The following is a 26,108-nucleotide window of genomic DNA, read 5'->3' on the forward strand; positions in this document are numbered from 1 at the left end:
TCTGTTCAACACCCCAGCAGCTTCGTATTTTTTCGGTAAGATTCGGGTCGTTCGTGCATTTGGCTGTCAGTTGCGTTGTCAATAAATGTATTTATTTGAGTCTATTTGATCATATTGGATGCATTTTAGTATTGGAATATTACGACTTTTTGCAAAATGTCGACTGAAATGATTACAATGGATTTTATTGAGAGTAAGGGCACATTGCGCATTATGGGATATAACCATAAAGACTATACGAACAAACTGAAGCGCAATGATGCCTAGGTAGGTACATATTATTGGCAGGAAAATTTGGAATGTCAGTTTTAGGGGTAAAAATAAAATGTTTACGGTTCTACTTTTCCAAGGAGTACCATAAAACAAAGGAAACAAAGAGTGGCGCTGGGGCTGACAACAAGCATGAACCCTCATGGTTTGCATATTATGAGTCAATTGGCATGTCGATAATAGGGGTTAAAATAAAATTGAGAGCTTGAGTTCGTATTTTTCAAAGGAGCTCCACAAGACTAAGGCAACAACGAGGAGTGGAGCTGGGGCTACAGCAAAAATGAACCCTCGTGGGTCTCATACGAGTCACTGTTGTGTTGTATCGAATATAATATTATCTAGTTATAGTAGGTAGGTAGGTATTCAATGACATATTGTAGTATTGATGTGTCGTATTATGTATAACGCCCACAGTGGCCGCGCGGCTTAGCGTTGGACTATTATGCCGGGGGTCTGGCAAGTACACATAGGTATTGTTTTTCAATTTGTGTGTGAGTCAGGGTAAGACCTAATAGTTTGAGCAAGTGGCTGACATCCATTTTGCCTTTGACATCCGTGTAAAGTTCTGAAAAAGGACGTTTTCATTCGATTCTGTTGCCCTCATTATTCCGAACAGTAGTCAGAAAATATATTATATCATTACATTTAAATCTCTTCAACTTAAATTGATGTTATTACAATATACCTAGTATATGTAATTATTGTAATATTTATTTTGACAATCAGAATTATTCGTATGACGTTCGTGCATAGAATCTTTTATTTGCGAGGGTGAATATCCATACAAGAATAAATATCATTAATGTAATACAAAGTGCACCGATAGATGGCGCTAAACTAGTTCCATGACTGATTTTGTCGTTCGGACACACTCAATTATGCTTATTTATTACAAATATGATTGTGATAATAAGTTTAAAAAAATAAATAATATAATTAAGTATTTGTTATTCCAAATTTTACTGTTTTCTTTTAACTTTTTACACTCGTTTCCCGTACGCTCCGTGGTGGCGCTGTATTAGCGTGAATAATTTTATTCATCAACTGCGAATCTATTTCGATGCATAATCTATGACTCAACGAAGTGTAAGCTGTGATGAACGAATGTAGACAGTAAAACGGATTCATCTCCTCTGCGCATGCACAAAACTTCTCGGTGTAAAACCAGAATTTAAAAGTTGAAGAGGAAGTCGGCGTTGTGGGGACGTAGCTAATGACTGTTTCATACAACCTACCAATTGACGCTAGGGCTGCCAAAACCCAAAGCTTTATAGTACCATTTTTATGTGTTGATTTAGATAGTTAATTTTCAATAAAGGAAATATGAGAACAATGTTAACTGGTGATTCAAAGTGATGAGTAGTTTTTTGTCTAAAAACCATAAAAATTTAAATAAAAAAAACACACCTATCATACACAGTTGGTAGTATAATTTATTTTTATAAAATAGTTTACAGAAAATAGAGTTTGACCGAAATACAAAATAATACAATAATAATGGAACATTAGAGAGAGTAGTAGGTATAATATATGAAAACATAGGTATCATAAAAAATACAGTAGAATGGATTAAGTTTAAAAACTATAGAAATACAAAATAACACGAGCATATAAGAGAGAATGGTAAAATATATGAAAACATAGGTATGATTAAAAAATACAATATATTGTAGCATTACAAAAGAACACAAAATAACACGAGCACATAAGAGAGAATAGTAAAAATTATGAAAACATATATGTCAAAAAATACAGTTGAATGATTTAAGTTTAAAAGCGATAGAAATACAATTGAACATAAAATAATACAGATGCATAATAAAATAAGAAAAAATTGTGAAACAGTTATGACAAAAATAAATGGCAAACAAAACAATATAGTGTTCTAAAATCGATAGAAATAAAAACACAATTCACACGAGAAAAAATACTACATAAATATAGTCAAATAATAGGTAGGTATATGGCTTTTAGTTTACGCCATAAAAATACAAGAAAACACAACAGAACTCTCTCAGAACAAAGATCGCAACTACGCAGTTAGTGTAACGATTTTGTATATTTTTATATATCTAAATGGAAGAGAAAGTTTTTACCTCTCCAATAAGCTATTGCAGTAGGTATTTGTACGCGGATTAAGGGACTGGCGACCATTATTCTAGAATGTCTACGCAAAAACGTCACCCCCTCCTAGAACTTATGAATCGAGCCTACCACCACTCTGAATCATTCTAAACCAATGAAAAATTAACTAGATTTAACAAAAGTGATTTGTAGTGATACGATTTTCACATTCAATATTCATTCGTGGATCGGAAATTGTCGCGTAAAGAAAATATTATAAGAAGGTACCTACTGCTTATTTAGACGTAAGTATACGCCCTGTAGAAAAGGGATGACAAATGTATGCACCCTTCAATTTATCTGTTTATATAATCGAGCCAAACAGCGTACTTTCTATTTCTTTTTTTTATTCTATTTTCAGCGCATCTGTTTTCAAATAATATCGCCTTCAAAATATTCAGATTCAAGGTCACGAAATTATTCTGCTATGTTGAATCATTATTCATCGATTTTGTTTATTTACTTCGAGTATGATTGACAATTGTTATTTCTCACAGGTGACAAATTAGGTACCTGTACTAATGTCTTAAGATATTCTTCTAATTACTTACGTAATATTCATTAGAACTAGGTACTAACTTATTAATGGTCGAAGTCTGTATTTTAAAAGTGTGCGCATACCGATATTGGTTCATGTATACAATATTTATATTTTTATAATAAAAGCATAACATTACCTTAATCTAATTTTATTGGTATATGTTTCTTTTCTTTATTTTTATACAGTACAGGAATTTATAAGTATTAATAATTTTATTCTATATTTCTACATTACTAACACTTGTATAAAGCTCAAGTGCGTATGCACTCATTGAGTTCCACACGAGTATTTATTTGCATGTTCTATTTTCTTATTTTAATAGCCATTACTCTAGTAATTTGATGATTGAACAGCAAACAATCATAAGATACTGTAAATCCCAAAGACTACGATGGGCGGGACATGGGGAGAGAATGCCTAAAGTTAGAGCACCAAGGATCATGACGAAGTGGCTAACCCAACAGAAGAAACCCAGAGACCGTCCAAGAAGGAGATGGGCTGATGTCGAAGAAGTGGACTGGCTTCATATAGGAAGACCCGGTAACTGGAGAAGTGTGGGGAGAGACCGGATTGAGTGGAGAGCGGTTGTGGAGGAGGCCAAATCCCACCCCGGGATGTAGCGTCGTGGAAGAAGAAGACTAGCAATTTACATTTCAAAATGACATCGGTAAAAATCACCTTTTTGTGTATATCAAGGTCTGTAATCACAGCGCTACGATATTTACAAAACAACTTTCGATTTCTGAAGCGACAATTTTACCTAAAAATTTCTTTTATATTTATTAATATGGTTAACATTAATATATTTATTCTCAACTACTAAGTGATTATTCTTACGTACTGCTTCTTTATGGTCTTTTGACCGACTTTATTTCTTCTTCTTCCATAGTTCATTCTGAAAAGTTGTTTTTGACTTGTCAGCGAGAACTATAGAACTTATGTGCATTTCATTTATACTTTGTCGTGAGGTTGTCGTACCAGTATCTAGTGGCAGAATTGACTACAAGGTATATACAAGATTTGTATAGTTATGTCGTCAAACTATACCCTTTTTTCAAACACCAACTGAAGGTCGGCGTTTTTGTCTGTGTCAACTACTATAATAGTCTGAAGACGCCACTTGATGTTAAGATGACGTCAGAATTCAGTAGGTATATTTTTATTTTATTTTAAAACAAATTCACGGTCATTACGTGAAACATCAGAATCAGCTGAGGATTCAATTTCGATGGCACTGTACACACGTATGTACTATAATATTGTGGTACCAATTTATGAGGATTATGGATATGTTATATTAAAGGTCCAATTAATTAAAGTTTAATTATTTATTTAAATTTTATAATTAAAATAATTTTTATACATAATTTTATTCGGTAAACTTATTCAAAAATATTTAATTTACAATTAATTCGAAAGTATTTATTTTCATGAGGTGAGAGTCAATGTCCTCCTAAGATTGAGGACTATTGGTTTGAGTAATAAGGTTCTCGTAGAGGTACTGGAAACCGGCTGCTATGCGCGGTTGATAATGAATGACGTCTTCGTAAGATGATGCAATTGTTTACATCGAACGAATAACGAATCAAAATTTTAAACTTAGTAACCTGGACGCTCTCCGGGGAGGGTACGGAGGGAAAAATGACAACATTTCGGGCGAATCACACTCTAGTTATATGTCGAAATCTACATTCGATTATATATACTAATCGCCCATTGATCGGAAATGTTTTCATATTTAGCCAATCGTATGCTAACCAAATGTCTTCATTTCTAATCAATTGTACATTGTTCAAAAATAGATCTTTTATTTTCTTACGAAAGAACCAGAGTTTATTTCATATTATAATCCTTACCTACTCATGAATCTTGCGCGTATATTTATTTTGCAAAAATAATATGTAATGTAGATAATCTTATAATTATCTTTCTAATACATTATGTATGTATCCTTCTTTCATTGAAGCCTTAATATAAGCAATAAAAAAAATAATCGTAATTATTTATAATATTAGCAAATTTTTATTTCTATGCATTACATTCGCTTGATTCTATTCAAAAGTTAGTTTATTTGAATTTGTTATGAATTTACAACATTTGAATAATAATGATAACAAACAAATTGTTTACGTAGAAGTACTTATTTAACCTTATACTCTAGAGTAGACCCATGGTATGTTTACAATAACAAGACTCTTACGATTGTACGTCATATTATTATATTACTAGGTATATAAATATTAAACATATATAGTAATCCACAGTTTAACATAAGTTATATTAAAAAAAATCAATAAGGAATTTATTTAATATTAGCTATAAATTATGTATGACTATTTTTAATACTAACTTATATATACTATATACTTATAATATTACTAACTTTGATACTTACTTTTATTTTTTACTTGATTGATTCTATACAAGAATATTCACATTGGTCACATCTAAATAGCTTTTCACTTGAAGGGGTAATTTCTGCCAATATCGTACTGGATTTAATACAAGACTAAGCACACTGATCACATTTATATTGCTTTTTACCAGAATGAGTTGATCTGTGTAATTTCAACGAATAATTTGATTTACTGGAGTAATTTCATTAGTCACATTTAAATGGCTTGTCACCAGATTGAGATAATTTGTGTACTTTCATGGCGGTAGATCGAATACAAGAGTATTCACAGTTTGCACATTAAAATGGTTTCTCACCAGAAAGAGTCATTTTGTACGTTTTCATAGTAACGGATGTAATACACGTGTATTCACATTGGTCACAACTAAATGGCTTTTCACCAGAATGAGTCATTTTGTGTAATTTCATCTTATTTGATGTTATACAAGAGTAATAACATTGGTCACATTTAAATGGTTTTTCACTAGAATCAGTCATTTTGTGTATTTTAATATCACAGGATTGTATACAAGAGTATTGACATTGGTAACATTTAAATGGCTTTTCACCAGAATGAGTCATTTTGTGTAATTTCATCGTATTTGATGTTATACAAGAGTTATAACATTGATCACATTTAAATGGCTTTTCACCAGAATGAGTCATTTTGTGTAATTTCATCTTATTTGATGTTATACAAGAGTAATGACATTGGTCACATTTAAATGGCTTTACACCAGAATGAGTCATTTTGTCTAATTTCATCGTATTTGATGTTATAAATTAGTCACATTTAAATGGCTTTTCACCAGAATGAGTCATTTTGTGTAATTTCATCGTATCTGATATTATACAAGAGTAATTACATTGGTCACATTTAAATGGCTTTTCACCAGAATTAGTCATTTTGTGTAATTTCATCGTATTTGATGTTATACAAGAGTAATTACATTTGTCACATTAAAATGGCTTTTCACCAAAATGAGTCATTTTGTGTATTTTCATCGTAATGGATTGAATACACGAGTAATCACATTGACCACATTTCAATGGCTTTTCACCAGAATGAGTCGTTTTGTGTGTTTTCATATGACGAGATTGGATACAAGAGTAATTACATTGGTCACAGTTAAATGGCTTTTTACCAGAATGTGTCATTTTGTGTAATTTTATATTACAAGATTATATACAAGAGTAGTCACATTGGTCACATTTAAATGGCCTTTCACCAGAATGAGTCATTTTGTGTGTTTTCATATTACCAGATGTTTTACATGAGTAATTACACTGCCCACATTGAAATGGTTTTTCACCAGAATGTATCATTTTGTGTATTTTCATCGCATAAGATTTTATACAAGAGTAATTGCATTGGGCACATTTAAATGTTTTTTCACCAGAATGAGTCATTTTATGTATTTTCATCCTATTGGATTTTATACAAGAGTAATTACATTGGGCACATTTAAATGGTTTTTTACCAGAATGAGTCATTTTGTGTATTTTCATCGTACTGGATTGAATACACGAGTAATCACATTGACCACATTTCAATGGCTTTTCACCAGAATGAGTCGTTTTGTGTGTTTTCATATGACGAGATTGGATACAAGAGTAATTACATTGGTCACAGTTAAATGGCTCTTTACCAGAATGTGTCATTTTGTGTAATTTCATATTACTAGATTGTATACAGGAGTAGTCACATTGGTCACATTTAAATGGCCTTTCACCAAAATGAGTCATTTTGTGTGTTTTCATATTAGCAGATGTTTTACATGAGTAATTACACTGCCCACATTGAAATGGTTTTTCACCAGAATGTATCATTTTGTGTATTTTCATCGCATAAGATTTTATACAAGAGTAATTGCATTGGGCACATTTTAATGGTTTTTCACCAGAATGAGTCATTTTATGTATTTTCATCCTATTAGATTGTATACAAGAGTAATTGCATTGGGCACATTTAAATGGTTTGTCACCAGAATGAGTCATTTTATGTATTTTCATCCTACTAGATTTTATACAAGAGTAATTACATTGATCACATTGAAATAGCCCTTCACAAGAATGAATCATTTTGTGTTTTTTCAAAACACTAGATATGAAACAAGAATAATTGCATTGGTCACATTTAAATGGCTTTTCACCAGAATGAGCCATTTTGTGTCTTTTCATACTACCAGAGTGTATACAAGAGTATTCACAGTAGTCACATTTAAATGGCTTTTCACCAGAATGAGTCATTTTGTGTACTTTCATAGAACCAGATTGTATACAAGAATAATTGCATTGGTCACATTTAAATGGCTTTTCACCAGAATGAGTCATTTTGTGTACTTTCATATCACCAGATTGTATACAAGAGTATTCGCAGTAGACACATTTAAATGGCTTTTCACCAGAATGACTCATTTTGTGTATTTTCATAGAACCAGATTGTATACAAGAATAATTGCATTGGTCACATTTAAATGGCTTTTCACCAAAATGAGTCATTTTGTGTACTTTCATACCACCAGAGTGTATACAAGAGTATTCACAGTAGTCACATTTAAATGGCTTTTCACCAGAATGAGTCATTTTGTGTACTTTCATATCACCAGATTGTATACAAGAGTATTCGCAGTAGACACATTTAAATGGCTTTTCACCAGAATGACTCATTTTGTGTATTTTCATAGAACCAGATTGTATACAAGAATAATTGCATTGGTCACATTTAAATGGCTTTTCACCAAAATGAGTCATTTTGTGTACTTTCATACCACCAGAGTGTATACAAGAGTATTCACAGTAGTCACATTTAAATGGCTTTTCACCAGAATGACTCATTTTGTGTATTTTCATAGAACCAGATTGTATACAAGAATAATTGCATTGGTCACATTTAAATGGCTTTTCACCAGAATGAGTCATTTTGTGTACTTTCATATGACCAAATTGTATACAAGAGTATTCACAGTAGACACATTTAAATGGCTTTTCATCAGAATGTGTCATTTTGTGTATTTTCATTGCACCAGATGTTTTAGACGAGTGGTTACATTGGTCACACTTAAATGGCCTTACAGAAGAGTGATTCATTTTGTGTAGTTTTAAATTTCCAGAATTAATGCTGTAGTAGTCACATTGATTACATTTAAATGCTTTTTTACCAGATCGACTAATTTTGTTTTGATTCTTGAATTCGGATCGCCTGCTTACATTATTAACGGTCTCCGCTATTGATTTTTTATGACACGTTTTGTGAAGCTTTAATAAAGAAAGCGACGCAAAAAAATCAAAACAAAAACTGCACACAAAGTTTTCGTTATAAAATGATTTTTTCTCTACCTTTATAACAGCTACTAATAATTCTGGATCTGTGAGGGTTGATTGCATTTGCTTACGTTTAGTAGTGCGACTGAATATATTAGTAATCGTTTCATATACGCCCAATTCTTTTTTAATGTCTTGATAGTCAATCTGTATTTCATGGTATGGCTCTTGTACTTCTCTCTCTGTCAATCCGAGACTACCGGAATAGGTCACGGCAGTGGTTGCAGAAATCAACTAAAAGAAGGTGAAATATCACATTAACATGTAAGCAAATGACTTCGCTATATGATAGAAAAATATATAAAAAATCAAACATCTTAATAATACACATAAGAATCTTGACAAGCATGGTGGATACAATATAGAGGAAAATGGGTACTTATGTTGATCAGTATTTTTATTTCAAGTCAATTCGCATGGGATTTCAATACATTATTACGGCTTAAAATATAACTATAATAATAGGGAATCTAACTAGATAATATATTCATTTCAGCTTGTGAGGATTTATAAAAAAAAACATAAGTCGTCCATATGTTTATCAGAGCATCCTATGCCTAGCTAAATATATTCGCTGCCGACCTATATATATTATTTAAGCAGCAGACTAGTAGGTACTTTACTTGAGTGTTTGTCACACTATCTTGTTTAAATTTATGGAATATTTTGTTAGTTATTGAATTACAGGAATACATCGTTAAAAAGAGAAACCGGGATTTAAATTCTTATGTTTGTTTGGAGGTTTTGTATCAGCTACATACTTTTCGTTGAAATCAACTTCCTGAATTTTAGTATACGATTTAGTACGCATTCCTTTGCCCGCACTTTTTCAATCTGTTACTTGATTTCGTATTGATGACTTGTTTGAAGTGTGTGATAATTCCACTTTCAGTTAAAAGCATCTAAATTGAAAATCAGTAAAATTTATTAGTCTTATGTACCACGTTAGATATACACTGCATCACCTGCCTATTAAATAATAAATAATATCACTTAGGCCAAGTCATTGACAAATTTTTGCATTCCTATTTGGAAACGGACCTTTATGAATTAGGGCAGAAGTTGGCAAACTCTTGGACCAATAGAGCCAAATATGAGTATCACAACGGTTAAAAAAAAATTCGAGAGCTATACATATATTTTTATAAATATGATAAATTTCAGTGAATGTTATTGTTTATTTATCAAGTGAAGAAGGTTTCGCGAATAAAACTAACGCAAATATAGGTTTTTTTTTATTGTTGAAATTATAAATATTTTTTTTACAGAAAATGAGTTACATAAATTTTCACGCATTCCTTAAAACAAATGTGAACAATGACCGTCCTTGCAATTATTTGGAGAGTGTCTGTATGTTTGCTATGTAGCTTGTAGTTTTCAATTTTAGGCGCGAGTCTTATCGGTTATTTGTCTTCTCTAAATGCCATTTATATTACTCATGTTTGAAAATCATTGTTCACATACATATTATTTAGACTCGAATATGAGGTCGGAAAGCTTATACCATGTATTAATTATCGAAGTATTGACCTTATTATGTAGATATTTTAGAGCGCTCCGCAGAGTTGTGAAATGAAATTGCATTTTTCTCTCTTTAAATCCTCAATTTTGTTGGCAAGACCTACAAATTTGGAGCTACATAACTCTTTGCTTGTTAAATCCACAAAAAAAACTATTTTAAAAGTGCTCGTGTCAATATGAAATGGAGAAAAATTTGTCGACTATGCAATGGACGGATTTAAAACGACAACAATCATACCTTTTTTGTAAAAAATGTGAATTGGGAATTTGGCAAAGAGCAGCACGCCAATACCCAAAGAGCTGAATGTGGCTCGCGAGCCGCGGTTTGCCGACCCGTGAATTAGGTTGATGGGATATGAGAAAGTTTATATAATGACCGCATGCTTGGAGCATCAGAGAAATGGGAAACTATTAAATTGGCACTCACAGTGTGTTGAATAAGGTAAGTGAGTTCCACTAGGTTGTTTTTAGTTGAAATCGAGTGAAATCGTCAGTTTTTTTCGCACAGCTAAATTGAATTCGGTAGCTTAGTAGGTCGGTCTGGCATGGCGGGAAGCGCAAGAGTTGGCGATTGACCGAAGGAAGTGGCGCCCCAATACTGAGTCGTGACAAGGTGAAAGAAGAAGAATTAAATTTGCTTACCTTTGCAAAATTCAAACCAATATTACTTTTATCAACTCAACAATGATGTATTCCGGCAATTTCTCAAGAAAAGATATTGTAACGACCAAATAATCGCTGATGTATTAACGAGTCGCAAATGAGAGATGCTTCAGCAGAAATACGGAATAACAATCTAAATAAATTGGTCTGAATGATTAAACTACTGATTTATGTGGGTGATAAATAGCCAATTTAAAGATTACATTGAAAGATAACAACAGTATCCTCTACTCCACGTTTGCATGTCTGTGAGGGGCGAGTAAAATCAAATCATTGAACTATTTCACGATTCAAAATGAGTCTATAAAATATTTGTTTTTCGAATCTAGTACGAATGAAATAAGGTGTGTTTTTGTTTCTGATGCTAAAACTGGTCAAGTGATTCAAGTGTTTACTCGAAAATACTGCACATAACTCTTTTGGCTGGTGGACTGGAACGATTTGTTGAGAAAATTTAAAGTCACGTTTCAGAACCTAACTACCATTCGCGCCAAAGTGCGCGTGCCTATTAGCCAAGTTTTATTAATATTTTTTAATATATTAGGTAGTCTAGGTATAAGCAAATAAAACAAAGTTTAATTCCTTATAATGTCAAAGAATCCGTAACATCACGACAATTATTACATAAACTGTCAGTGAATTTAAAAACTACGTTAAGGGTGAATGTTAATATAATTGAGGAGAAACGATTGGTGAACACGACAACTGTGAATTTTGATGAAGATGAAACGTCTTTATTGAATAAAGGTCTTAAATATTGTCCTAATCTTCAGGTAACCAATAGAGATTTAGAAAACTTGGCCATTGATGTTGACATCTCTTTAAAGTCGGACATGGCGACGCGTTACTTGTGCTCTACTATTTTAAAGAAGGAATTAAATAATATTTATAATTATAATCATTCAGAAATTAGTGCTGTAAAATCGATTAAGAATAAAATAAAATCTTGTAATTTAGTGATTTCAAAAGCAGATGAAGGCAACGCCACAGTGATTATGAATAATAGTACTTATGTGAAAAAAATGGAAGATCTTTTGTCGGACCCATCATGTGTTGTCTTGAAACGTGATCCCACTATGGTTAGTGCAAAAACAGTAAAAACATTAATAAATGATTGTAATACATGCCTACCAACTGAAAGGTTGAAAAGAGCATACAGACAAATATATCCGCAGTGCCCTAGATTTTATGGTTTACCAAAAATTCATAAAGTAAATTTACCACTAAGACCAGTCGTTTCTTTTAATTCAGCGCCTTCGTATAAACTAGCAAAATTAGGTAATAACTTGTTCAAACATAAATTAGATTTTATACCAAAATTTACAATAAAGAATTCTTTAGATTTAGTTGATAAAATCAAAAATATTGTGGTACCTGTGAATGCAAATTTTGATGTTGTGAGTTTATTCACTAGTGTTCCAATAATGGATTTAAAATCAGCAATCTTAGACTTCATAGACATGAAGAATCTTAATCCATTGTTGACAAAAGACATAAAAGCTGTGATTGATTGTTGCATAGACCAGAATTTCTTTAAATTTAATGGAAGTATATTTCGACAAATTAATGGTTTGGCAATGGGTAGTCCCTTAACTCCTATTTTGGCAGATTTCTTCGTGGATATAGTCGAATCTAAGATTAGCAATTTAAATTCATTTAGGAATATCATTTACTGGTATAGATATGTAGATGATATCTTAGCTTTGTAGTCAGGCACGGAAAGACAATTGGATAATTTTTTAAAAGACATAAATAGTATAAACAAGTCAATTCAATTCACAATGGAACTAGGGAACAGTACAATTAACTTATTGGATTTAACAATCAATGTTACAAATAACAAACATACATTTAGCATTTTTAGAAAGGATACCTTCAGTGATAACATTATTAATAACTCTTCTAGACACCATATCTCACATAAATTATCAGTTTTCCATGCTTTTATACATATTTTATTAATGGTTCCTATGCCCGAAAATAGTTTTGCTTTGGAGTTTGAGACGATTAAACAAATCGCTTTTAATAACGGTTATGACTCACGTTTGATTGATCGCATTCTGGCCAACAATTCAAAAAAATTAGTTTTATTAAATGTGACCTCTGGCTTGGTGATAGATGAAGTCAGTGTTAAAAATCGCTGGGTTAAATTATGTTTCCTACGAAGAGTCTCTGAGAATATTTCAATAAAAGTAGACAAAAATCTTTTCAATGTAACAGTTTACAACACACAAAATTTGAATTCAATACTAGTGAATACTAAAGATAGATTAGATAAACTTAACCAAAGTGGAATTTATCTATTAAGTTGTGACTCTTGTGTTGGCAAATATGTTGGACAAACGGGACGATCTTTTAACACTAGGATCAAAGAACATGTAGCCTGTGCCAAAAATGGTAATGAATCTTCATCTTTTGGAAATCATTTAAGTTTAGATAATCACTCTTTTAATATCAGTAAAAATTTTAAAATCTTGCATTTGAATGAGAAATCAATAAAATTGGATAAACAGGAAATCCTAGAAATTAATAGGTATAAATTTTTGCCCAATTCTGATTTGTTTAATGATCAATAATATTGTGTGGCTTCCCCATTATTATACCCTATTCAATATTTGGGATTGTTACAATATAACTTTATATATTGTACATTATTTATTATTTTAATTGTTATTTAATTTTGACTCATATTTTCGTTGTATTTGTTTTTGTATTCGATCTTACTTCAATTGATAATATTGTTTATTTTATTATATTTTTTTTAATTTTTATTGTAAATTTTGACTATCATAATTATTTGTTGATATTAATGTTATTGTAAGTGTTGATTGTTTCATATTTTATGGTTTGTTAATATTTAAAATATTTTGTTTAATGCCCCTGATGTAGTATGAAATATTAATGTCCAACCTCATATCTCACCCACAGATAATTATTTATGTAGGTACCTATTGTTATATTATTTCTGTCGCTTTGGATTTTGTTTGATAAATATTGTTTTAAAAAAATGTATTCAGTTGAAAATGTCCCTCTGAGGTGGACGAAGCCGGTTTTAATCTATTGATTAAAAGTGGAATAAGTACAAAAAAAAATTGCGTTTTATTAAATAAAAACAACAAAATTATTAGATATTATGTTTTTGATACCTACTTTCATGTCCTATATCTCATATGAAAAAAAGACAGTGGTGTTTAAGTCAAAACAAACCTACGTACATGCATTGTTCTAGTTTCATAGAATATTGTGTAGATACCTACTTGATATACTGGTTTCCATTTAGAATTAGAGCAACCGTGTTTTTGTTTCTCATGAATGCTTTGGCTAATCGTGTCGTCAACATACTCCACTTTGAAATCAACTCGCTGAAAGTTGGTATCCGATTTTATACTGGGCATGTGTGTTGAAGGCCTCTGAAAAAACAATAATTAATAAATATATTTTAAATAAATCTAATCGGTTATTAGATAAAGGAGCACCGTACTATCGGTATTGGCAGATCTGGTAGGAGATTGATTTATAACGGACATCGTGTGCGGGCCTTTATTTCGCCGGTAGTCACTGCATGATGACACATGCTCGAAGCGAGAGTACTGCTGATGCATGGATAGGGAAGGTAATGGTTAATGGCCCGAACCATGGTAGATAAAAACCATAGCAAACACAATGTTTACGTAGGTACCTACTAAAACATTCAACAGTGTCAAATTGTTCGTTTTGTTTTTATTAATAAAACATCGGCTTTCATTTATTCACTTTGCAGAATCGGAACGATTGGTTGTTCAATGGGATATATAATGGTTGGATTTTAGCTGTTTTATGTTATTTGAGCACTTTACATAATGGCGTTGAATTAGTTAAAGTGCATTTTTTGACAATTGTTGCATTTAAAGTAGGTAGCACTCTCTCACAACTTATTTTTGCTCTCCTCCACTGCTAACTGAATACTTTAGCCAGTAGGCACCTATTTTTAAAGTACCTACTTCAACAATAGGTATGTTTCACGAAAAGTACCTATACTTAAAAGGTATTGATATTGTATTGCCCTTAATTGCAGAAAAGACAATTGAAAATATTAAGTAGGTAGGTACCTATGCAATTTGTTTTATTATTTCTATGGTACCTACTGGTGACAGCTAACAATATCAAAATATTCGAATGTTTTACAGTTCATTCCGTCACTATAATCATTCTACCCTATCACACGATCAGTCCTTATTAATTACAATAAAAGTACTTACCCGATTCAATTGTTCCGAAAAAGAACAACCCTGTTGTGGATCTTCATAAATGTCTTCAATAAGTTCAGTCTTGATGTCAATTAGCTGAGAATCTGTCTTCAATGTCATTATTGACGGGTCTGAAACAATATTCTGAAAAACAAAACATTATGTTATAAAATTAAGAATATTTTTAAGAAGACCGACAATACGTGTGAAGCTCGACCACACACGTGAGGGGTCTCGGCTCTTACACTCTGCAATGAGGACATTTGGGACTATTCAATACTTATCGACCGCTTAAGTGATAAATTTTATCAAACTTAGGGTAGGTAGGTTTTCAACAATTACAACCAACGTATTGTAATTGTTACAATAAGTGTTTGATACAAACCTACCCTAAGTTTGATAATATTTATCACTTTATCGGTCGAAAAGTAAAGAATAGACCCAATGGTGTGTATATCGTTATCTAACGCCAAACTTCAATAAGAACGAGTATTTTAAAATATAATGACAAGCATATTTCAAACAATATTAATCTACGATAATGTTTGAATAATTGTCAATGTTAATTCATACCTTTTATAAATTAATTTAAAATAAAACAAAATAATATTATGAATATAGGTACCTAATTATGGAGATGTCATAAGGACACCTCTAAGTGGAGGAGACTGGTCCATACTCAATCATGTCGAGCACTCTAATCGCCATATTCTGTCAGCCCTAATAATAAGAATACGTATTGTTAATTCAAAGCGAACGCACCAACGTTACCTTATCTAAATAAATCGGTTTAACTATCGCTGGCGTCTCATTTACAGTAATTATACCTAATCGTTGAAAGTGTTGAATAGTTTCATTCTACGGCTATTATTGCTATAAATTCATAATTCGATTTTCAAAATATTTACATAATTCTTTCGGAAATATACTTTACTCCTGTTAACATAAATATATAGTCGGCGTTATCAGTTGTTGATTCACTGGAGAATGTTTACCATGAGAGAGAATAAAATAACATTTGAAAAACTAACCTCGGCAGCGTGGCAGGGATCATCACACTCTTGTTCGATGTAAGTATTTGACTCTGGATTATTTCCCTGTAAGGAGACATCGAACCGATGTTGTTCATCTGCATCAGGTTCGAAGTCACCTGCTTCACGTTTAACGTCCATTTTATGATTTGAAAGCGTTCGTTTTCAAAGATTATCGAGTCACTAATGAAGTGTAAGCGATATTGACACCGGTATTTGACTTCCGTGATAGCAGACAATGATTTTTTGTCCAATAGACAAAGAACAATGATGCTTTTATAGTAAACTAAATATTATAATACCTATTATGAATCCTATCAATTATTATATCATTAAAAAGGTGAAAAAATAATGATACATCTGAAGTCTGGTCAAATGTGAGGTAAGCATAAATAAAACGAAACCAAAGGCAATTTACAAATCGCTTATGGCTCAAATAGACTCTAAGACAATCCGTCATATATATTACGAAAAACCCGTTTCTTATTATGGCGTCCTGTGCCTCAGAGGGTAAATACGATGTCATTAGACTGTCATATATATATATCAAACGATCTATGAAAGCTTTCAATGTCATAGTTTTTCGGCTCAGTGTAAACACCTCGGTAATTTTGTGTGACACTCGTTCCTTGTCTGTGACGTTTATGTCAAACGTGTTGTCACATATTATTGTTTATGGGTCATAGATCCTGCGGGAAGTGTTTTTCTGTATTTTATTTCGAACGTCATCTAGATAGTAGACACAGGTACCTACACGGTAATAATTGTTATATAAACAGTAATGAAATGGATATAACTGATAATTTTGCAAAATCGTGATGGAATCGACCGAAGAAGCTGTTATTAATTTAATTAGAATCTTGGAAACAAGTCCACTATTGTGGGATTGCGCACAATCCGACAATGAAAACAATGAGTTGAAATAAATGCTGCTTGGGTCGAAATAGATCAGGATTTAGAACGCAATGTTATTGCCTAAAACTCACCGGCCGTTATTTTTCGCATACGGGTTTTTTTACAAGAGACCCATGGGCTCAACATAGGTAGTAATAATCATACGTCGAAATATTCACACAAGTAGGTACCTACATGATAACTTTTTGTTTTTTTAATAAATTATGTGATATATTAATATTTTGTAGTTGCGATCCTTATCGTCACAACTACAAAATAAAAGAGAAAAGAAGAAACTGTCGACAGCTAGGTAAGAGTAGAGTAAAAAAGAACAGAGCATGAGACAAAGGCATGGGTTGCGTGCATCCCTTTCAAGCTGAACAATAATTACTTCCGTAACCTCGCAACTGACAACTGTAAAAATTAAATTAGAATATAAAAAGGAATTGCACGGCTGAAGGCACGTGCAATCTATGATTAAAGATGTACTTACTAAAGTCCTGGACGCCACACAGTCTTGATACCGTGAAAGATTATAATTATATAGCAGAGTGGAATAAAGGGGAAATAATAAATGAAAGAGCAAATTATGTACTTGACCAAACTATATTATAGCGAAAACAAGAATATTACATTAAAAGGTTATTAAGGAAATACTATAATAACGGCAAGCAGCTAAGTTTTAAAAGAAACATTGGAAGATAAGTGAATCAAATAGTAATAGTTTTACAATACCAAACTTGGAACGAACACAGAGGCATCAAGCACTGCGGCTGCAATCGTGCTGCTTTAAGTGACGTCCATTATAAATGTTGGTAAAACCAAAGCAGAGCACGACTATCCTGTATGACAGACCGAATCAAAAAGCCTCGTTGCTTCTTTCGCACCTCGCGACGTCCGTTGCGGCCGGAAATTCCAACAGCGACATCTCTGGAATCGCGAACGCTCCATGACTTGACCATAAATATTCGACGGGGTTGCCAGGTTAGTTATGTTCATTTTGAACATAACAATATCCCCGTCCTTGGAAAAGAGAAGGTCCAGCCATGATGCGAGCTTCGTCTTGAGGCGTCCCGGATGTCTTCAGAGTAGGAGTGAACTTCCCGGGGCTCGTGCACAAAGGGCAGCAAACGGGAGGAGATGTGAAAGCAACATAATTTTCAATCATCAGCTTCATCGGACGGTATCCTGGTGGTAGCTTTCCGGTTTTGGGTGACCCTTCCAGGAGGCGTACGACGTGGGCTGGTACGTTTCAATAATAATGCTTCGATAGATGTTATGTAAAAAAACGACGAGAAATGGGTGTAAAGCTCGCCTCCGATGGTTGACGTCGGAGGGAAGTAATCTTGAAATTGTGTGTGGTTGTCCAACGGGAGGGTGTTCTACGGGGTAGTGAAGGTCTAGGAGCCATCGTAGAAGTTTTCCCTACCTAACGAAGTTCCACCACGAAGAATGATTTGAAATAACTAATTGTTTTTATGAAAAAAAATATGAAACAGAAGCATCTACAAAACAAAACAAAATACATTCATAAACAACCCAGATAAATTGTGAAATTAAGTCAATAAGTTTTAGTAAGTAAGCAATAGTAATAAGACGCTAAGCGTAAAATAAATTGTATATAAAAAATGATTATTTATAATTCAGATTTTAGATTACTGATTTTGACAAAAAGGTATCAAAATCAGCGCAAGTGTAATGATGCAAATAGTTGATGGAAGCAATGCAATACGTCAAGAAGAAAAACCAGTATAGAAATAATAAATGAACTGTCGACTGATCATCGTACAGTATTGCAATAAAAAAAAAGAAAAAAGTCATTCCACAACTTGATCAATTACTGATTTAAAAGAAATATAATGAGTACAGAAAATATGGTAAATAGCTACTTTTGAATTGGCGTGCGTATGAGGCTAACGGTATAATGTATTGACGACAAACGTCAATCCGTATATTTAATAAAATTAGCAAAATTAAACTACAACAAAATAGTACAGACTACCAAATCTGACTAATTCAACAGCGGGTTAACAACCAATCGCAGTACCTTGGATTCCCTGAATGCATAAATATAAAAGTAACGTGAGCTGATAATCTAAGCTGTGTACTGAATTACGCGTAGGTTTCCTATTAAATACAAAAACAAGGGAACGAAAAAAAAACGAGAAAAGCTCCGCGATAACTAAATTTAAATAACTACGTTAAAGGTCTACGATTGCGGTACGAGACTGTCGTAGACTCCAACAAACACGGTTCATTCTTCAAGGTTACTCTACCTTATCTAACTTAATCTAAAATATAATTACCACACCGTGAATGCTGAAATCAACTTGATCCCGCAACACAAGAGACTATCCTCAACCACGACAGGCGTCTCCATCCGGAAGGAAAATCCCCCCACAAAGCTTCCTCAAACTCCAGGCTGGGACCCATCAAAAGACGCGGACGTGAAAGTGAATAAAGAAATAAAGCAAACGGAAAAGCCATGCGGAAAACAGACAACCGCAAAAGACACCAGTAACACGTCGGAAGTTAAATGTAATTAATAACCAATATGGGTTATAGCGCAACTCACATTCAAGTGAGGGCTATATAAAAAAAACAAATAAACTAACATGCAACAGGTTCCGTATGAATAACGGCCAAGGAGAATTTAAACAAAAGAATGGTTTCTCACAATCCAATTCAGGCAACACAACACAACAAAATTGACCCAAAGTCAGTAGAGTCCAATAGAATCCCCACGTTCAAGGCGGATTCCATGGCTGCAGATGTGACGAAAAGGCAAGCGAACAGCCCTCCTTTCCGTACAGAGTTTGACTGCTAGAAAAAAAGACACCTGCCTTGGGAACCGTCTTCCGCACCCAAGGTCTTTAGAGAGAGACGTCACGGGTCCACCTTCAGTTCCCGTGAACGCGCAGAGAAAAAGGCTAGCAGTCAAAAAAAAAATAATAAAATCTCCAAAATCTTCCATCAATAAAAAACTCCTCCTGAATTGAACTGTGTGAGCTAAGTGAGCTAACATACCATCTTAGACAATGAAAAGAAAATCAATTAATAAAATAAAATCAAAGAAAACCACACGCGAAGACAAATACAATAGCAAACCTTATTAGAATTTGATGCAAAATTGGCAAGACGATATAAATTTGTAAAATTGTACTATAGAAATGTGAAAGCAAAAATGACTCCTCAAAGCGTATCCAACTGCTCCGCCCAAGAGTGAAACCCGCCTCTCGAAGTGGGAACCCCTAGCACCGATTGATTAAAAATAAATGCCGCACTTGGGCCAATATCTGCCATAGCGGATAGGGTATACCTCTGCTCCGAGAGACTGCAAAACACGGTATTCACTTGGCTGGTTATGGCAGTTGAAAAGCCACTATCAAAATACGGTCAGCGCACAGTCATCTGAAACCACGATATGAGATTAAAGTACAATGTAGAAAGGTGTAAAATGCCAAAAAATAAGAAAGGAAAAAAATGCAAAAATTATTCAGATTCAAGAAATAAACACAAGCGGTTTATTATGAGATAAATTAAGCTGTATAGAGGCAAAAAAAAATTAATTTAAATCTGGGGTGTTTATCAACGTTAACAAATAATATATAAATACAAAAGAATATCAAAAAGACAAAAGAATATCAAAAGCAATTTGTAATGCGAGCATGGTAACTTCAAAAAAATGAAAAATTACCTTTATAATAATTCTTTTAAAATTAAGTATTATCAGTCATATTTGTAAATATTATAATCAAAAAATTTTAATGAAGTCGACTTGATAATTAATCACAGTTAGATGAGAGTAAATATCGTTAAGATATAGATATAGTTGAATTGCTACGCAAGAAGTATTACCAAAACACAATAAAAAAGAGAAAAAAACACAAATAAACTATGTTAAGCTCAAGCAAAGCAATCTATAGGCTATTATGTATAAAAATTTAGACGAATATAATAAAAATAATCCAGCATTAAAGTTAAATATGAGATAGTGTGCAAGCAAAAATATATTTATAATTGAGATTGCAAAATTAATGATTAATTAAATTTCAAAAGCAAAACAAATCATAATGATTGTTCAAACCAAAAAATGTTAAGAGAAAATGACATTTAAAATTCCGAACAAAAATGAGTAAAAAGTTAAATGAAAAAAGTATTTAGCGGAACATATTATTAAATTTGAATTATTTAATAATCAACAAGAGACCCACTATTTATTTGTATAAATGCGGATATTTGCAAAACTAATGTTTTAAAGAAAAATCAAAAGACAAAATTTTTTAGAATGGTTCAGTAACAAGAAAAATTTAAAAAAGTAAAATTGAACAGAATTAAATTTAGTGAAAACTGGCATAAATTAAAAGGAAAATTGATTATCACTTTATAACAGAGAGATCGAGAGATCAGAAAGTTAAATAAATTTTAACGTTGACATTTGAAAAAAAATGAATCAGGAAAATATTGATTTAATTAAGTAAATCTATTTCATTAATAATAATTTACTATACGCGATGAGTCCTTTAAATTAAATAATTTTACTTTTCTAATAAACAAAAATCTGCGGAAGTTGATTTAAATTTAGTTTAAAAATATCAACTCTAGCGGTGATAATACGAAGCCAGAAACAAAGGACGGTTTGAAACCATGGTCAATCGCAAGAAAGAAACATTTATTTTGGCAAGCTGTAAAAACTGAATTTAATGCAAATGAATTGATTAAGAAATAAGATATTAGGTTATAAAGATAAAGAAACGTTGACCTGTTTTGGGAATTCCATGTAGGTAATAAATAGGGAATGTTTTAATTCCATTGGTATTAATTTTGCTTCCATTCATATTGATCGATATTATACCAAGTTCCGTCATCGATAATAGGTAACCAAAAATTTCTGAAATCTCACAAAACAAAATTATAATATGTGCAAACAATAAGAAAAAATTTGGGCACAAACTGAAAATGGTAGTACTAAAGAAATGTGAAATCGAAACATGAAATATAATATTAAATTTAGCGTGGGTAGGAATCTACAAAATGTCACAATGCAATGAATGATCAGGCAGAAAAAAACTATAAGGAACAAATGAAACTGAACCAAACTGAATTTAAATAAAACAAAACACGTTAAATAAACGTACTATATTAAATGATTCACCAAACTTTCAATGTTAATCTGACAGCAAAATTAAAATAAAAAATGTCGACCGACCAAACTGACGTTTCGATTTACGAAATGAATCACGAAAGAAGTGTTGCCAGTATGCGAAACTACGGAACAAAATGCTTGAAAAGGATAATCGCTTTTTTCCTACAACCGAAGTATGAAATATTGTAACAAGAAGAAGTAGGTAAGGTGAGAAAAAAAACAATTCGGAAGCGCGCCAATGATATATTAGTATTTTGTAGTTGTGATCCTTATCGTCACAACTACAAAATAAAAGAAAGAAAGTCGACAGGTAAGAATAGAGTATAGTTTAGTTAAATAGCAGAGAACATGAGACATATGCAAGCAAGGAAAAAGGCCATGGGTTACAGGCATCCTTTTCAAGCTGAACAAATAATTACTTCCGTAACCTCGCAACTGACAACTGTAAAAATTAGATTAGAATACAAAAAGGAATTGCACGGCTGAAGGCACGTGCAATCTCTGATTAAAGATGTACCTGGGCGCCACACGATATTGAAACCGTGGAAGATTATAATTTTATAACAGTGTGGAATAAAGGGGAAATAATAAATGAAAGAGCAATTTATGTACTTGAACGAAACTATATTATAGCAATAACAAGAATATTACATTTAAATGGTTATTAAGGAAATACTATAATAACGGCAAGCAGCTAAGTTTTAAAAGAAACATTGAAAGATAGGTGAATCAAATAATAATAGTTTTATAATACCAACATGGAACGATACAAAGGCCTAAAGCACTGCGGCTGCAATCGTGCTGCTTTAAGTGACGTCCATTATAAGTGTTGGGTAAACTAAAGCGGAGCACGACTTCACTGGGCGACAGGCAGAATCAAAAAGCCTCGTTGCTTCTTTCGCACCTCGCGACGTCCGTTGCGGCCGGAAATTCTAACAGCGACATCTGTCCAATCGCGTACGCTCCATGACGTGACCATAAATATTCGACGGGGCTGCCAGAAGTATGAATCTTGGTTATGTTCATTTTGAACATAACATCATATAATTCCCGTTTTGCGACCGGGACCGACAATTTTTCTTTAAAGCTATATTTTGATATTTGGCTTATAGATATTTAAAAAGTGTTTTCATTTTAGTGTTGACAGAGTAAGATGGCTCAGATAATGCCGATAAAGGAACGGAAATGAAAGTAAAATCTTTTGATAGATCAACAAATCAAACAACCTCATAATCATTACGTTTAGGTACTGAGATATCCCGAGTCCTGTGGCTAGCTCGGGATGTTGGTAAGACCCGGGATTCACAAAAATTAAATAATAATTGAAATAGGTAGCAGTAAAATGAAAAAGTATTGATTTTTTCGTTCGGAGAACGTGGTTTTTATATTTTGGCTATATCGACACACCATCAATTCCCAATATTATTCTCACACATTTCCGTCACTTAATATTACTGCTTAATCTCTCATTCGCTTTAACTTTAAACTTAATTCTCTTTATCCGTTTCTCTAACTAATTTGTTTACGCCCATGCGTGGTTATGTCGTTTCTTTTTACTCCCGAGTCGTGAGGGCCGATTTTGTCTCTTTTTAATGGCCCTCTACTTTTTTTTTCTTCTATCGAACAGTGTTGCCATCATTCCCTTACATTATCCTTATTATTAAATTCTTTTGGCTTTCGTCTCTTTTATTCGGCAAATCACAATCATCTCTGACATACTATTATTATAATTAGATACAATTCTTACGTGCTAAGTACATATCGAATATTTTGACAGTTTATCAAGGAATTTTTGGACGTACGTACGCCCATTGTTCACTAGAGGTCAGGTGACATGGTTATACCCTAACAATTAATTTAATCTATCGGGAGAGGCCCAATAATTATGGGTGTAACAGTACCCATTCGTTTCAGATAAATCATTTAAGTCATCACGTACTGCCATAGCTCGTTACATACTTTATATTCGACATTAAAAGCTCTAGCTATAGGAGGTTACTCTAGCTATTGAAATATTCCCTCAGATTAGACCTCTTTTCATTGTGTATAAGTGTAAATCCAAAACAATCCAAAAACACTAAGAGTTTGAATTTAAATTCTAATGGATTTAAGTTATGTACTATTCCAATTCAGTTGCTTTTTGTGACCCGGGATTCGATTTTCGGCATCTTCAGGCACTGTGTACTACACTCACCTAAACGCAACCCAAAACACACTGACCACGAATACTATTAACTCTAACTTATATATTAAATCAATACAATAAAGTAGGTAAAAACATTATCACCTACCTATTATTCTAGGATCACAAAAAAATATAACAAACCAATTATGAATAGTTGAAGTGTTTGTAAAAAACCCCTATCCTATTAATAATAATACACTCGATAAGTGTATCATAACTCGTCAAAACCTAATAATAGATCATTAGTAATTATAAACAAAAATACTGCACTCAAGAGGTGGAAAAGTCGTCCATTCTGGGAACAATGGTAACGTATTGGGAATTAATGGAGTTAACTATCGAGGTAATATATATCTATGATATCAGTCTTTAAATTAAAAGTTATCTCTTAAACAATTAGTTTTCAATAATATTCTTACATTATACCTATTTTTTTATCAACAAATAAACCCACCTAATATATATTTGTATACACATGTATCCATACCTATATCTACAGACCTAGGTATATACATAATGGTTGTATATCGTAAATAAATCATCATATAGGAATGGGTTATTAGGTAAGTTAAGTTGATCATTCAAGATAGGTTTTGCTCGTCGGTAGGATGTGTTATTATTACAATTTACAATATTTATAATAAAATAATTCAAGGAACATTCTCTTAATTTTTTTCAGCCCGGAGCACACGAAATTCCTAAGATACAAGCCGCAAAGCCGTACGATGCAATTACAATACACGAACATGACGTTAAGCAAGAAAAAGTGAATGCTCCCGATAAAGAAATATGTTTAAAATTGACGAGAGCTTCCTTTTATCACAATAATTTTGTATGCGATGTATGTTATGCATTTTTCTCTTCAAAAAAGGTTCTGATCAATCACAAGTGTATGCATGACGTATCTCTGGCTAATAATGAAGTTGCTCTTCGACCACAAACCTTCCAAAAGTTTGGTGAATGCTCGGGTTCGTCAATATTCAATAATGATTCACAGGTACGTTCCATTGTCATTGTATCATTGCTACCTACTACTATTAAGTATATTAATTTGTTAATTCAAACACTTCGGAATTGTACGAAATAAAATATATGGTTGCGCTTTTCATGGCGGACTGTAATTGATTGGTGGAATGATTATGATGGTGGATGTAGATGTTGGGGGGGGTTACATGTTATCCTGGACTTAATAGTTGGTCGATAAAGTTTTTACCTACGTTTACCCTTAGGGTTAGTGCAGATAATGCCTGAAGATGCCGAAAGGCGAATCCCAGGTGGCAAAAAACGACTCAAATGGAATAGTACAAAACTTAAATCCATTAGAATTTAGACCAGTAGTGTTTATTTTGGTTGAAAATCACGTCAGTATATATGGTAATATAATGTACCTACTGCATTAATGTAAATACGAAGAACAATCTATGAACTATAGTCCGACAACTTTTTGATGTTCGGCTGTGTTCGGCTATTGTCAGCCAGTATACGAGCGTCTAATAAAGGACTGAGCCATTAGTCAAAACTACTAATTCCTAGCTGTACCACTATGGAACTGAGCCATCGATAAGTTAAATTTGGATAGAACTCAAACTAAAATGTCAGTCAGTTCAAAACGACAATAATTATTTATTTACTCCACTCTACAATATTATAGAATACACTAAACGAAAAAAGGCTTATGATAAAGTGGTTTTGCAAATCAACAGGTATGTCTAGTGATCGTTCTGATTTTTACAACTGAACAGTGGGACCACTACTTGTTCGAGAATTGCGCTTGTACAAAAATATTGA

The 26,108-nt window shown here is 32.7% G+C and overlaps 1 protein-coding gene across 1 annotated transcript; it reads right to left on the reverse strand.

The window, feature by feature from the left end:
* Positions 1-13,611: 13,611 nt before the first annotated feature.
* Positions 13,612-16,333, reverse strand: LOC147076167 (uncharacterized). Its single transcript, XM_085941651.1, has 3 exons — positions 16,096-16,333; positions 15,077-15,208; positions 13,612-14,248 (listed from the first exon to the last, which is right to left on the reverse strand). Exons 1-3 carry the CDS (start codon positions 16,234-16,236, stop codon positions 14,030-14,032), a joined length of 492 nt encoding a protein of 163 aa, XP_085797777.1. The 5' UTR covers positions 16,237-16,333; the 3' UTR covers positions 13,612-14,029.
* Positions 16,334-26,108: the final 9,775 nt, after the last annotated feature.

Source organism: Rhyacophila brunnea, unplaced genomic scaffold (assembly GCF_057557595.1).
Source record: "Rhyacophila brunnea isolate RB1 unplaced genomic scaffold, BYU_Rbru_1.0 scaffold_13, whole genome shotgun sequence".
Classification (NCBI taxonomy): Eukaryota; Metazoa; Arthropoda; class Insecta; order Trichoptera; family Rhyacophilidae; genus Rhyacophila; species Rhyacophila brunnea.